The following is a 14,255-nucleotide window of genomic DNA, read 5'->3' on the forward strand; positions in this document are numbered from 1 at the left end:
CAGAGTCTGAACACTGGAAACAGAAAGAAAGCTACGTTATTACTATATGTTATTGCCTAGTGATGCAATTTTAAGGTTAATAGTTCTTGTTTGTTGGTCCTCTGTGTGCTAATAACTTTGAAAGGCTTATTCTTTTACTTACATTAGCTGTTTGAGCTGTTAAAGAGTTGACCTCTCTGCTCCACTTTGAAATAGTATGTCCATAATCAGATTTCGGGATGCATAACTTGCCTGCTCTAATGTCCAATTAAGCCAGTTTTTCTGTTCTGGATCAGAGCAAAGGTCAGTCTAATTCAGCAGTTTGTCTCGCACAGTGCTCAGCCAGAAGTCTTTGGGAAGGACGCAAACAGAGCACAAGGATGATGGCAATGATGGTGCAGTGGTGACTTTGGCTATCATTGGTTACGTGGATTAACCAGCATTAATAGACCAGAATGGGAGCTAATGGTTCAGAGATGGTCCCTGATAGTTTGGGATAGATCTGTTTTTGAATGAGACACCCAGCAGAGCTCAGAGAAGGTGACACACCTGCTGCTAATGGAAGAGGGTGGGTGTGTTATGTATGTAAGAAGCTGCAGTTCACAGTTTTGCAGTTGGAATGTGAAGGAGAAAGAGATGAGAGTGTTACCCAGAGGCAGCTGAAACGAGGGGTGCAATCTTGAGGAGTTGGTCCAATTGCTTGCTTGGGTATCTTCTGCCTTGTAGCAGCACCTCCTGTTTGTCTCCACTTACAATTTGTTTGCACATTTTAAGCAAGGCAAAAATTATACAGACACCTTAAGTCTCCAGTGATCTCTCCAGGGCAATGGTTCTCAAAGTGTGTGGCACACAACATTGTTGTGGCAGGAGAGGGTGGCAATTGTGATGGGAAGGCTCAAGGAAATTCAAAGAAACATTTGAACATTTCAGTATATATTGCAGAATATGGATAGATACCTTTTCAAAATGAGAGCAAGAGCATCAAGTGTATGGGAATGATTTGTGTTCTTATGTAGCTGCATTGCTTTATGCTTTCTTGAGGTCCCATGATCAGATTATAAAGTACTTCTGTTCTATGTTATTAATCAAGCATTGCTAGGAGTTGTTTATTTTTGTTTTCCAGTGTATTTCTTATATAAAAAAGAATTGGTGTGGCATGAGCACACTTTTATTCTGGAAGTGTGGCCCAGAGAAAAAAGTTTGAGAACTCCTCTAGGGCCCGAAAATTTCAAATCCTGAATTTTTAGAGTGGCAAGGAGGGTAAAAATGGAACCTGAAACCAGAGGGATGATTTTAGAAGAGCAGTAAAATTGGAAGAAAAGTTCAGGGGTGGGTTTGCTGCTTTTCTTATTTCTCTTCCTCTCTCCTCCTCCATTCAAAGAAAGCACAGTGTCTCTGAAACCCCAATTCAAACCACGGCGCTTGGATTATTGCACAAATATGCTGTCTTAGCTCTGTGTCCTGATTTGTTCCAACCAGTTCTGTGTTGGTTTCTGTTCTGTCTTCTAGCCAAGCCTAATAGCCCCAGGGAGGTGGCCCCCTGCACATTCCCTGAAAACACGTAAAGGTGGTTCATGTATGCTACATGTGCTTTTCTGCAAAGGAGAAAATCTCAGTTCCACAATGCACGGATGTTCTTCTGGCATGGAAGAGACTTGTGCATCTCTCTGCATGGGATGTGCACAAGTTCATCTTTGGAACAGTATCTGGAGGAGGTGGGGGAGTAATTTGAATATCCAATTCATGGCAGAGCCTTAAAGAACTTTGCCATAAATGACTTGGACATATAAATGCTTTCTTAGGGCAAAATCCATTGCCTATTTCACCCATCCTTTGATTAGGTAAAGGTAAAGGGACCCCTGACCATTAGGTCCAGTCGTGACCGACTCTGGGGTTGCAGCGCTCATCTCGCTTTATTGGCCAAGGGAGCCGGCATACAGCTTCTGGGTCATGTGGCAGCATGACTAAGCCACTTCTGGTGAACCAGAGCAGTGCATGGAAACACCGTTTATCTCCCCACTGGAGCGGTACCTATTTATCTACTTGCACTTTGACATGTTTTCGAACTGGTAGGTTGGCAGGAGCAGGGACCGAGCAATGGGAGCTCACCCCTTTGTGGGCATTCGAACCGCCAAACTTCTGATCAGCAAGTCCTAGGCTCTGTGGTTTAACCCACAGTGCCACCTGCATCCCTGCGTCCTTTGATTATGGGAGACAAAAAACACAAAACTTTATTTTTATTTATTGTTATTCATATGAAGTATTTTCATATGAAGTATTTCATTTTCATACTTCATTGAGTATTTTTTTAATCCCAGAGTGGGCAAGAATGGAACAAAGCAATAAGGTTATACTGGAGTAGACAAAAATACAAAATCCTTAAAAAACAACAACAACAGGTCCAGGAAATAACAGCAAATCAATAGTTCCACTATAAGACAAGCCAAATAATTGAAGTTTGCAATTTAACCAAATACCTAGGTATTCAGCATTCACAGGAACTAACTTTGCCTGCCCACACTGGCTCCTGCACTTGGTACAACCCCCTAAGAAATTCTCTCCCCAAGTTCTGCAGAAGTGGGCTGGCCCTGGGCAGGGTTACTACCCCATTGCACTGCTTGGCACGACATCCGGATATGATGGATGCACGAGCCGCTCACGCTCCCTGATTTGCTTTGATGCCTTTGGTTCACAACGTGAAGGTCTGTGTCACGCAGCCCAAGCTGGCTCTGCTCTCCCCCTTGCCCCAGGGTGGGTTGAAGGACCTCCTGGGCATGCGGCCCCTTTCCCCACCCTGGTCTTGTGGGAACTGCACTTAACAGGAAGCCTCCAGCCCCATCCTTCTGCCAGCCGAAGCCTCGCTGGCTGCAATTAGCTAATGCGCTGTAACTGCTGCCTCTGCAGTTTGGGGACGGCTCTCCCCGCAAGACCGACTCCTTACACTTTTGTAATTGGGGCTGGGACATGGAGTTGCTGATTTTACGGGAAGCTCATTGATCCCACTCAGATAATTACAGCTCCATTTGGAGCCTAGGCGGGACAACTGCCTGCCAGCTTAAGACATGTTTAACAAGCCTCAGCCGGTCTGGCTTGCCAGCTGCCGGGCCTCCCTGCTGCAAGCCACATCTCCTCTTCAGGAGCGGGGAATTGGGTATACACTGTGCTTCCCTGGTATGACAGAGAGTCTAGTGTTGTTGTAGTGCAAAGTGTAAGAAGTTGCCTTAAAGGTAAAGGATCCCTGACCGTTAAGTCCAATCACGGACGACTCTGGGGTTGCGTCACTCATCTCGCTTTATTGGCCAAGGGAGCCGGCGTACAGCTTCCGGCTCATGTGGCCAGCATGACTAAGCCGCTTCTGGCAAACCAGAGCAGCGCACGGAAATGGCATTTACCTTCCTGCTGGAGCGGTACCTATTTATCTACTTGCACTCTGACGTGCTTTTGAACTGCTAGGTTGGCAGGAGCAGGGACCGAGCAACAGGAGCTCACCCCGTCGCGGGGATTTGAACTGCGGACCTTCCGATTGGCAAGCCCTAGGCTCTGTGGTTTAGACCACAGCACCACCCACATCCCTAAGAAGTTGTCTTAAAAGTAAAGGGACCCCTGACCATTAGGTCCAGTCATGACCGACTCTGGGGTTGTGGCGCTCTTCTCGCTTTAATCGCTGAGGGAGCCGGCGTACAGCTTCCGGGTCATGTGGCCAGCATGATTAAGCCACTTCTGGTGAACCAGAGCAGTGCACAGAGACGCCATTTACCTTCCCGCTGGAGTGGTACCTATTTATCTACTTGCACTTTGACATGCTTTTGAACTGCTAGGTTGGCAGGAGCTGGGACCGAGCAATGGGAGCTCACCCCATTGTGGGGATTCGAACTGCCAACCTTCTGATCAGCAAGCCCTAGGCTCAGTGGTTTAGACCACAGCGCCACCCACATCCCTAAGAAGTTGCCTTATACATGGTCAAATCTTTGGCCCCATCTCCAGTGCCTGGCTCCTCTAATTGGGAGCAGAGTCTTGCCCAGTCTGCTGTCTGAGTCTCTGAAGTAGGACGTTGAACCTGAGATCATCTACGTGCACAGCATATTTTCTGCTATTGAACTATAGCGGAGAAACTCAGGTCTGAAGCCCAAATGAGGCTTTCTAGACCTCTCTATCTGACCCACGGGACTCCCCCTCCCCCACAGGCCACCCCCCCTTTTCCTAGTCCTGCTCTGCCCCTTCCTGGGTCTTTTTGCTTGGTTGGATAACACCACAACTGGAAGAAGTGGGAGGCACAATGGAGAGATGGAAACCTCTGCAACCCTAACAGTTGTTCATCTCAGAGCCAAGCAACACATTGACACTCATTTATCCCTTATCTGAGCCTGTGAGCCTGGGAACTCCAGAACATGCTCACGACTGAACATCAGAAATGAAAATGCAGCAGCGACAACAACAAACAGGGAGTGAGAACAGAGGGAGGGGAGCCAGGGGAGAGGGCAGGGAAGGAAAGAAGGGGCTGCACTGTTTTATCGCGATAATGTGAGAACCCTAAGGAAGGAAGGAAAACAGTGGGTGGAAGGAGGAAAGAGAAATGGAGACGTTCCGTTCTCCCCATGATTCACATTTTTTAGGAAATGGGATGTGTGGGAATCAGCACAGCACTAGCTCAAGGCTTCCCTCCCCGGCTGACATCTTGGTAAAAAAAAACCCTTGCCATGGAAATTAGCATTCAGAAATACCGTATTTTTTGCACCATAACACTCACTTTTTTCCTCCTAAAAAGTAAGGGGAAATGTCTGTGCGTGTTATGGAGGGAATGCCTATGGGTGGCATGCCTACGGATTTTCCTCCTCTAAAAACTACATGCGTGTTATGGTCGGGTGCGTGTTATAGAGCGAAAAATATGGTAATCTCCCGTTGTTGCCAATGAGACAGTCCCCCTCTCCTCTAACGCAACACCTGATACAGTGGTACCTCGGGTTACAGATGCTTCAGGTTACAGACTCCGCTAACCCAGAAATAGTACCTCAGGTTAAGAACTTTGCTTCAGAATGAGAACAGAAATTGCTTGGCGGTGGCAGCGGGAGGCCCCATTAGCTAAAGTGGTACCTCAGGTTAAGAACAGTTTCAGGTTAAGAACGGACCTCCGGAATGAATTAAGTTCTTAACCCGAGGTACCACTGTACTTATTTTGAGCAGGGAAACCTTAATACAATTGCTAACTCCCTAATCTTGAGGGGCTTTTTGTGCAGTTCATTTCAGGGCTCCAAGAACTGGCGTAGGCCTTTGGTTCCCTCTGCCCTATCCTGCCAATCCCCTTCATTCTGAAGAGGAGCCCCAACCCAGCATGCCTTAATATGTGGTGGGTTTCACTGAGCAATTTGCCTCTCCCTCCTTTTCATGCTAGGCTGCTGTCTCCGAGGCCTCTGGGCCTTAGGGCAGGATGTGGCCTGACCACAGCTTTTGAGTCAGTTGCATTCAGGGCTGACTGCAAAATGTTTTCCAGCCCCTTGGGAAAGGCTCGGAATGGCACGGTGGTTATGGAGGGACAAGAAACCTGCAGTTACGAACACATACATCTTTATACAAGCCATATCTAAAGGGTTGAGCACCGTAGCCACATGAATGCTCCCCTGGAATGTCCCCAGGATCCACCGGCAAGCTGGCAATAAAACCCTCCATCAACAGCTGACAAATCCGCTTTCAGCTGGGATTTTCTGAGAGGCATTAGTAGAGCTGACGGTTGGCAGCTTTCAGGGCTGTGTAGTTGTGCCTTCAGGGCAGGACTTTGGGGCAGACGTCCAGGGCTCCACTCAGCAAAATGAGCAGGGCAGTCCTTTAACAGCAGCCAAGACTGGCTTTCCACATTTTGAAGTGAGCAAAGTTGTTCACATGACCACCCACACCATAAAGGCCAAAATGGTCTTGCAGGCCACAGGAGGTGTGCTTGTGGGCTAGAAGAAGAAGAAGAAGAAGAAGAAGAAGAAGAAGAAGAAGAAGAAGAAGAAGAAGAAGACGACGACTAGTAGTAGTAGTAGTTTGGATTTCACATCCCGCTTTATCACTACCCGAAGGAGTCTCAAAGCAGCTAACATTCTCCTTTCCCTTCCTCCCCCACAACAAACACTCTGTGAGGTGAGTGGGGCTGAGAGACTTCAACGAAGTGTGACTAGCCCAAGGTCACCCAGCAGCTGCAGGTGGAGGAGCAGAGACGCGAACCCGGTTCCCCAGATTACGAATCCACTGCTCTTAACCACTACACCACACCAATAAGCCTGTGAGGAGGAGGTTCCCCCACCTAAAGAACCCTACCCTCCCAATAAGATTATTTAAGTGCAGAGTCTAAAACTATCTAAGTGCCCTGCTGGGGCTTGGTGTGTGTGTCATACACGAATGGGCATTCAGTTCACATTTAACGATAATAATAATAATAATAATAATAATAATAATAATAATAATAATAATAATTTATACTCCACCCATCTGGCCAGGCTTCCCCGGCCACTCTGGGCAGCTCCCAACATAATATTTAAAACACGATAAAACATCAAACATTAAAAACTTCCCTAAACAGGGCTGCCTTCAGATGTCTTCTAAAAGTCAGATAGTTGCTTATTTCCTTGACCTCTGATGGGAGGGTGTTCCACAGGGCAGGCGCCATCACCGAGAAGGCCCCCTGCCTGGTTCCCTGTAACCTCACTTCTCGCAGTGAGGGAACCACCAGAAGGCCCTTGGTGCTGGACCTCAGTGTATGGGCTGAATGATGGGGGTGGAGACGCTCCTTCAGGTATACTGGGCCGAGGCCAGTAACTTAATTCACAGGTAATGGGAGTAACTTAATTCACAGGTAATGTGTACAGAAATGCATGGACCAGAACAAGCTAGCCATAGAAATGTATTCTATGTGGTGGGGGGATGAGACTGCTTTGCAAAAATGTGTATATGATGCGAAATTGCTGATGAATTTTCATGAAGGCTTAAAAATAAATAAATCACAAACTGATATGGAAATGTTGAGAACTGAACTTCAGATTGGAACCAGCCAGAAACCAAAAACGACTGATTTGCCCATCCCAGATGCAGAAGAATTCATCGCAAGGGTAAACAGGGCAACTGTGGAATGTAATAGACCGAAGAACAGAAAAGCTGAGCAATGTGCCAGTGGTTGGGTTGGAGTTGACAGAAACAAGCCCGTGCCGGGAATAGCACTCGCCTTCTTAAAGAGTTCTTTGCTGAGATTTACCTTGTAATTTAACTGGGACGATGTATCCCTGAAATGAAGAGTCGCATGAACAAGTTGCTAATTAAATCAAAACCTCTGGATTGCTGGTTTCCTTTTCTGGCAGTTTCAGCTGCCCCCCCTGAATGCTCTTTAAAAGATGAACAGCATCATTCCACTCCATCCCAAATACCAAAGAGATCCTTGGCAGAGCTCCAGCATGGGCGATTTGCCTCTGTCAGGGATTTTGTGCGGGTTTAGCAAAAAATAAAATAAAGGAAGGGCACTTAAGCGAATAATGCAGGCAGATGGACACGGGTAACACTTAGAGAATTCTGGATGTTGCGACACTGCCAAAGCTTAAGAAGACCTCAGTTGGGTCATTTCTTGGGTGGGAAGCTGCTAGGAGGACGGAATGCCCCATGGAAATGTGCCAGAGAAACGGTGACCAAAATGATGAAGGGTTGGAGCATCCTGAAAGGGTTAGGAAGGGGCTGTTGAGCCATGGGAGATGTCCATTTGGGGCTGCAACTGATGGCGAGTGGTGGAGGGCAGAACCAGAACCAAAAGTGGCAGAGTTTGCAGTGTTACAGGACTGTATAGCTCCCCTCTCCCTCTCTCTGTTTTCCTCTCTGTACCACCCTATTGCTGAAATGAGACTGCATGAGACTGAGACCTAAGGCCACAGTGGATCGCCACTTCCCGGAGCCTAAAGCATTTGGGCTTTTGTTATTGTCTATATCAGAGATGGCTCATAGCATCCTTGAACGATAGAGGTGGAGAGGTCCAGTCCAACCTCCCCCAAGAAGCAGGCAGTCCAGTTCTAGAGCATTCCCAACCAATGGCTATCTGACCTCAGCTTGAAGTCCTCCAAGGAGGGTGACCATCAGCCCTCTTAGCAGGGATGGGCAAATCCGTCACCTTTTGCTTCTCTATGTCTTCAAGTCTTCCAATCTTTTTCCAACCTTCAGTTTAGTTCTCTGCATTTCCCGATGCAAATGCACCACTATTTTGGGTGCGCATTTTTGTAATTTGGCATGCTTGTTTGCAACTTTGCCTAATATGTGCATTTTGTGCAAAGATGTTTCCCCTAATGAAGTGCATTTTTGTGTTATTTTATTCATTCATTCATTCATTCATTCATTCATTCATTCAATATTCACTGCCTATACCCGGAGTCTCAGGGTGGTTCACAAACAAGATCACAACATATAAAATCAAACCAAAAACAATAACCCATTTTTTAAAAAAATAAAAAACCCCAAAGAGCCACATTCTAAAAGGGTGTTGGATGTCAGTAAGATCAACCAAATGCCTGGTTAAAAAGGAATGTTTCTGCCTGGTGCCTAAACGTGTATAATGAAGGTGCCAGACAAACTTCCCTGGAGAGAGTATTCCATAGACGGGGAGCCATTTTCACCGACATGTGACTTTTTAGGCTCATGGTATTTCAACGTATGCATTTTTATAGACATTACTTGACTGGAGGTCTGCACAGCAAAATTCGGAGAAGTGCGAATTTCAAAGGACTCTTGTGTCCCCGTTCTTGTCCTGTTTAAGAAATGCTAATGTGTATTGAATGCCACACATCTACTGATGTTGTTGAACCAATGTTGCTCATTTCTCCTTGCTGGACATGGCTTTAATTGCCTTTTATTGCCTTTCTCCTAAGGCAACAGAGCGACGGCGTTTCTGCTCCTCCGCGGGTATTCTCCCCACCTCATACCTATGGCTACATCTGTGGTCCGCTGGCCTCCGAGCTGCTAGAGAACAGTGCCGTGGATGACGACGACGACCCCAACATGGAGGAGGAAGGTGGCTGCCGTTCCACAAAGTTCTTCCGCAGTTTCTGCTGGACCCCTTCGTCCAGCCTGAGTGAGGACGACGCCTCTCTGGGGGGCTCCCTGCTCAACGGGTGGGGATCTGTCTCGGAGGACAACGGCACGAGCACCCGCTGCAGCCTGGTCAGTTCCACCGACGGCTCCTTCCTTGTTGACGCCAGTTTTGCCCAAGCTCTGGCCGTGGCGGTGGACAGCTTCTGCTTTGGGCTGACCCAGAAGGACATTGACATGGCGTTGACAGGTAACAGCATCCTTTCCTGGTGAAAATGTTCGTAGGGGAACAGTTAGGGCCAGAAGCTTGCAAGGGCGATGTGCGGCTGTGCTTCCCTCCCTAAGCCTGGCAGAAACTTCCCGGACTTTGGGAAGGAGGCTCCAGGCTTTAATATTTTAATACTCTAATTTACCGGGAACATTTAAGAGACTAGCCTAGTCCCCCTAGTCCACTGACCGCACACCACCACTTCTCTTCCTTGTAGCAAATAACTGGTGCCCTTCTGCTTATTTATTTATTTGCTTGTTATTTTCAGGCCTTTCCATAAAAGGTGCCCAATGCGTCCAGCACCAGCCAAGTCCATCAACAAAATAAAAATAAAAAATGAATTCACAAGCGGATAAGCAATATAGGAATCAAATCAGAGGAGAGCAGATTTTAACAAAATGGCAGCTTGTTAAAAAAATATAATTAAGGCAGATGGGGAGAGAAAATTTTATTGAAGAGTGGTCCATTTTTATTGCATTTTGGAGTAATAAGTAAGATAGGAATTATTGGGATCACTGTAAAACAGAAAGTGAGATTATGACAAGATAGAAATAGGTGTGAGTGTCTCTCAGATCTATCTGTCATCTATCTATCTATATCTATCTATCTATCTATCTATCTATCTATCTATCTATCTATCTATCTATCTATAGCATTTTAGACAAGTTAGCTCTGGATCCTGGTAGGGTGCAGTTAATCACTAAAAACATATATTTAGTCCAAGGACTAAGAAAACAAATTAATTTTTTATAGCAAAATGTTTCCGCTTCCTCCTTCTCCAGCTGCTCTGATGTGAATATAAAGCTAAAGCAAAATATGAGGGCTAGAGGCCATAAAATATTTGGTGGATAGCATCCGTTTTATGGAGTATAATTATGTATTAGTTCTACTGATTATATGTATTCAGTTTTATTTGATTCTTTGTTTATCTGTACATAAAGAGAATTGTGTGGTTTTGGTGGGGGGGGGGGCATCCAGCAAAGGCTTAAATCCTACACCTACCTTCCTGCAAGTAAATCTCACTGAACTCAGTGGGACTTACTTCTGAGTAGATATGCATAGGCTTGTGCTGTAGTTTAGGGATACAGATTGAAACACAGAGCAAAACAAATCTGTGGAGGAGGAAAAATGCTTGTTGCTGCTGCTGCTTTTAAATGGATATTAATTGTGCCTCATTATGGGGAAAAGTTCCTGTCAACGTAGCAGTTCGAAAGAATGTCAAAGTGCAAGTAGATAAATAGGTACCGCTCCGGTGGGAAGGTAAACGGCGTTTCCGTGCGCTGCTCTGGTTCGCCAGAAGCGGCTTAGTCATGCTGGCCAAATGACCCGGAAGCCGTACGCCGGCTCCCTCGGCCAATAAAGCGAGATGAGCGCCGCAACCCCAGAGTCAGTCACGACTGGACCTAATGGCCTTTAAAGGTAAAGGTACCCCTGCCCGTACGGGCCAGTCATGACCGACTCTGGGGTTGCGTGCTCATCTCGCTTAAGAGGCCGGGAGCCAGCGCTGTCCGGAGACACTTCCGGGTCACGTGGCCAGCGTGACGAAGCTGCTCTGGCGAGCCAGCACCAGCGCAGTGCACGGAAATGCCGTTTACCTTCCCGCTATAAAGCGGTACCTATTTATCTACTTGCACTTAGGGGTGCTTTTGAACTGCTAGGTGGGCAGGAGCTGGGACCGGGCAACGGGAGCTCACCCCGTTGCGGGGATTCGAACCGCCGACCATACGATCGGCAAGTCCTAAGCACTGAGGTTTTACCCACAGCGCCACCCGTGTCCCCCTTTACCTTTACCTTTAACCAACCTAGGGAGCCTCCTCCCCCTGGCTCTGCCCAGCCAGCTGACAGCTGACTCTACAAGTGTGTGAGAACAGAGCCTTGTCCTCCCTGGAGATGCCCTCTGGGACAGTGGAGTTCAGTTGCACGCAGGGTGTGATCCAGCCTCTCCGGTGCAGCCGACAGCCCCGTTGATTTATTCGGTATCTCCTGCTCAGGTTGTGGGCCCTTCCATTCAATCTCTGTTCCTCATAATAAGGCAGACGGCCAGGGAAGTGCGGTTTGATTTATCGCGGCAGTAATTTTCCCTTGCCGTTCGAACGAGGCTTTTGTTTCAAGTTCTTCTCCCCATATTGCAAACTTTGAGGGCCGTAAATGACAAGATTGATGGAGCAAGCGAAAAAGAGGGGAGGCCAGGGGAGGCAGGAGGGGGAAAGAGCTTCCGGTCACAAATAGACTGAAAATCCCTGAGCGACTGGCCAGCAGGCAGCTCCCGTTCCCCTGCCCCTCAAAGGCAGAGGGAGGATTGGTTTCGCACCTTCCTAACTGATGCCTTTGAAACTCTTCCAGCCTTTGTCCCCACCTCCCATGCAGGCCTCCATTGCGAGGTCAGGTAAGGCTTAGTGTGTTTGACCTTGGAATCACCTACACAGCAGCAATTAACATGTTGCAAAGTGCAGTATGCAAATGTGGCAATAGATGGCGACAGGGAGCTATGCAAAATTCAGTGGATTTTTCAAAACGTTTTGAAAAAAAGCATTTTTTTTTTTTTTAAATGTGTGTAGATTCCACCCCAGACAAGCCTTTTGGGCATCCTACCAGATTTCTGCATTTGGCATCGCAGCACAATCCATTCCAAGCCAGTTGGGAGACTGGCATCAGCAGGGGTGTTGTACGGGGGTTGACCGGGGGGGGGGAACCCCAAGTCTTTTCTGCCAAGCCTCAGTTCTCCTGCCCCTTCTCCCTCAACCCACATTTTAAAAAGGTTTTAAATATATATGTGATTAAAATGTAAAAACAAAACTTTTGCTTACAATGCACTGCAAAGTGCAGAGCCAATGAGACTCCAGCTACACATTCTGTGGATTTAGGCTTGCTGGATATTGTGTATGTAAGGTAGCGATATCATCACCATCATCATCAGTAACATTTCTTACTCCTCCTTCTCCATAAGATCCCAGGACAGTGACACAATAGTATAAAAATACAAAATTATGTAAAACCGAGAGGGCTTCTGTAAATTTGCAGCTGTCCCTGGATAATAGGGACACTCGGAGAGTCTGCTCTTTGCTTCTGAGATGCATTCCCTCTTTTGCATACAAATGTATGCAAATGTATGTAAATAACTTTCTCTCTCTCTTTTTAATTTAATTTCTTTGTTTCTTAACTTTGTTACTTCTTTATTTTTTTCTTTATAATTTTTCTATTTTATATTTTTTCCCTTTTTTCCTTTTACCTGTTAAGAGATAATACATGATGTTTGTATAGACATGCAAATCTTTTAATCAATAAAGAATTGATAGTTCATAAAAAAATTAAAAATAAAAAAACAAACAAAAAAAGTTGAAAATAAATGCACCCAGTGCGCATTTAAAGCTCATGGCTTCCCCCAAAGAAATCAGGGAACTGTGACTTTCCCCCTCACAGAGTTGCAAATTCCCAGCACCCTTAACAAACTACTGGGATTCTTTGGGATAAGTTGTATGCTTTAAATGTGCATGGAATATGCTTTAAATGTTCAGTGCAGATCTGTCCAAAGGTGGGCTACAGAGGCGTGTCCACTAGCAGCTGGTGTAGCGGGTTGGTAGTGCTCACCTGAGCTTCCAACAGCTGACTCCCTGCTGCTTACTGGGAGGGAGAAGGTCAGCATGGAGGCAAATGCCCCGGTGGAAACACTAAATTAGCTCTCACAGCACTTTTGCACTGCACTGACTTCTCTACTGCCTTGCCTCTCCCCCTTTCCTCCCGGATAAGCAGCAGTCACTCAGCTTTTGGGAGGTCAGGTGAGCATTGCTGTCCACTGCTGGGAGTTCCTCTGGCTATTGCGTGGTAGCCAGGGCCTTGTAATTACGTGCAGTTGCTGGGCAAAGAAGGGGGAAAAATAAATGTGTGTTTGCGTGTGCATGTCTGTGCTTGAATGTTGGATTTGTTTTCATTGTAAAATGCACATGCACAGCAAGTTGTGGCAATAGATTATGGGCCCCATCTGCCTAAAAGGTGTTATGTACTTATGTTCTCACCCTGGGCCAGCAGGGGGATACTGTAGATAGTTATGCAAATGAAGGATCGAAAGTGACGTTCAGTGATTGGATAGTTTTAGAAAGTTGCTACAGTAACGTGGTACTGAAGCTCTATATAAGCAGGCTGACTGAGCCCTTCAGCTCAGCTCTGTTCTGGCCTCTGAATAAACAAGAGCTGTTTGAAGAATCGCTGTGTCGTCTGATATGTTCACCCACAACTTAACAAAAGGCACCCAGATAATCCTATCAGCGGTCCATAGCTCAGAGTAAGCCCTTTCAGGAAGAGCCAGAATTTGTTTTCACCCCCTGCAAAATTCAGCCAAAATATGCGCCAGTGCATATAAATCAGCATATGCATGTTTTATGCAGATTTGTGTACCTGTGTCTTTGTAACAGCTTCATGTCTGAGAGGGAAAGAAAGTTCTCTCTTTCTTTACAGCAGGTATAATTTTGTAAACCTCTATCACACCCTTTGCCCTGACTTAGGCTGGAATCCTATACCTGTTTACTTGGGAATAATTTCCATAGGACTCAAACAGAATTGACTTCTGAGTAGATGTGCATAGGATTCCATTGCTTGTCATCTTTTTTCTTTTCTTTTATCTTAGGAGCCACCCAAAAGCCTGTTTGTTTTATCACTCATTTGTTTATACAAATTATATACAGCTTAATTTAAAAAAAGAAATCTGTAAGTGATTCTCATGCTCCAGACCATGGATCATTTTAATTTCCCTTGTCCTGCTTAGACCTGCATTCATCATAACACACATACCCTACAAGGAAAAAAAACAAACTTCTAAACTGGAACATATTCAGCAATCTTGCACAGGTTTCAAACCCTTGAACGCTCCTAAACCCCCTTGTCAAAGGCACAGTCAGGGGGAATAAAATGATTTATTGGCCCACCATTTCATCACATATTGTAGGTGCAAAAGAGGGGATTGGAAATTGCATTAGGGATT

The 14,255-nt window shown here is 46.1% G+C and overlaps 1 protein-coding gene across 2 annotated transcripts in view; it reads left to right on the plus strand.

Annotated features, from left to right (window-relative positions):
• The window catches only part of ROBO4 (roundabout guidance receptor 4), a 106,528-nt gene that overhangs the window by 79,304 nt on the left and 12,969 nt on the right, over positions 1-14,255 (plus strand). For both annotated transcript variants that reach the window (XM_081171616.1, XM_081171617.1), the window contains exon 18: positions 8,853-9,262. In XM_081171616.1, coding sequence (XP_081027742.1) covers positions 8,853-9,262 — 410 coding nt within the window. The remainder of the gene's footprint in view (positions 1-8,852; positions 9,263-14,255) is intronic.

Source organism: Podarcis bocagei, assembly GCF_964188305.1.
Source record: "Podarcis bocagei genome assembly, chromosome: 15".
Lineage (NCBI taxonomy): Eukaryota > Metazoa > Chordata > Lepidosauria > Squamata > Lacertidae > Podarcis > Podarcis bocagei.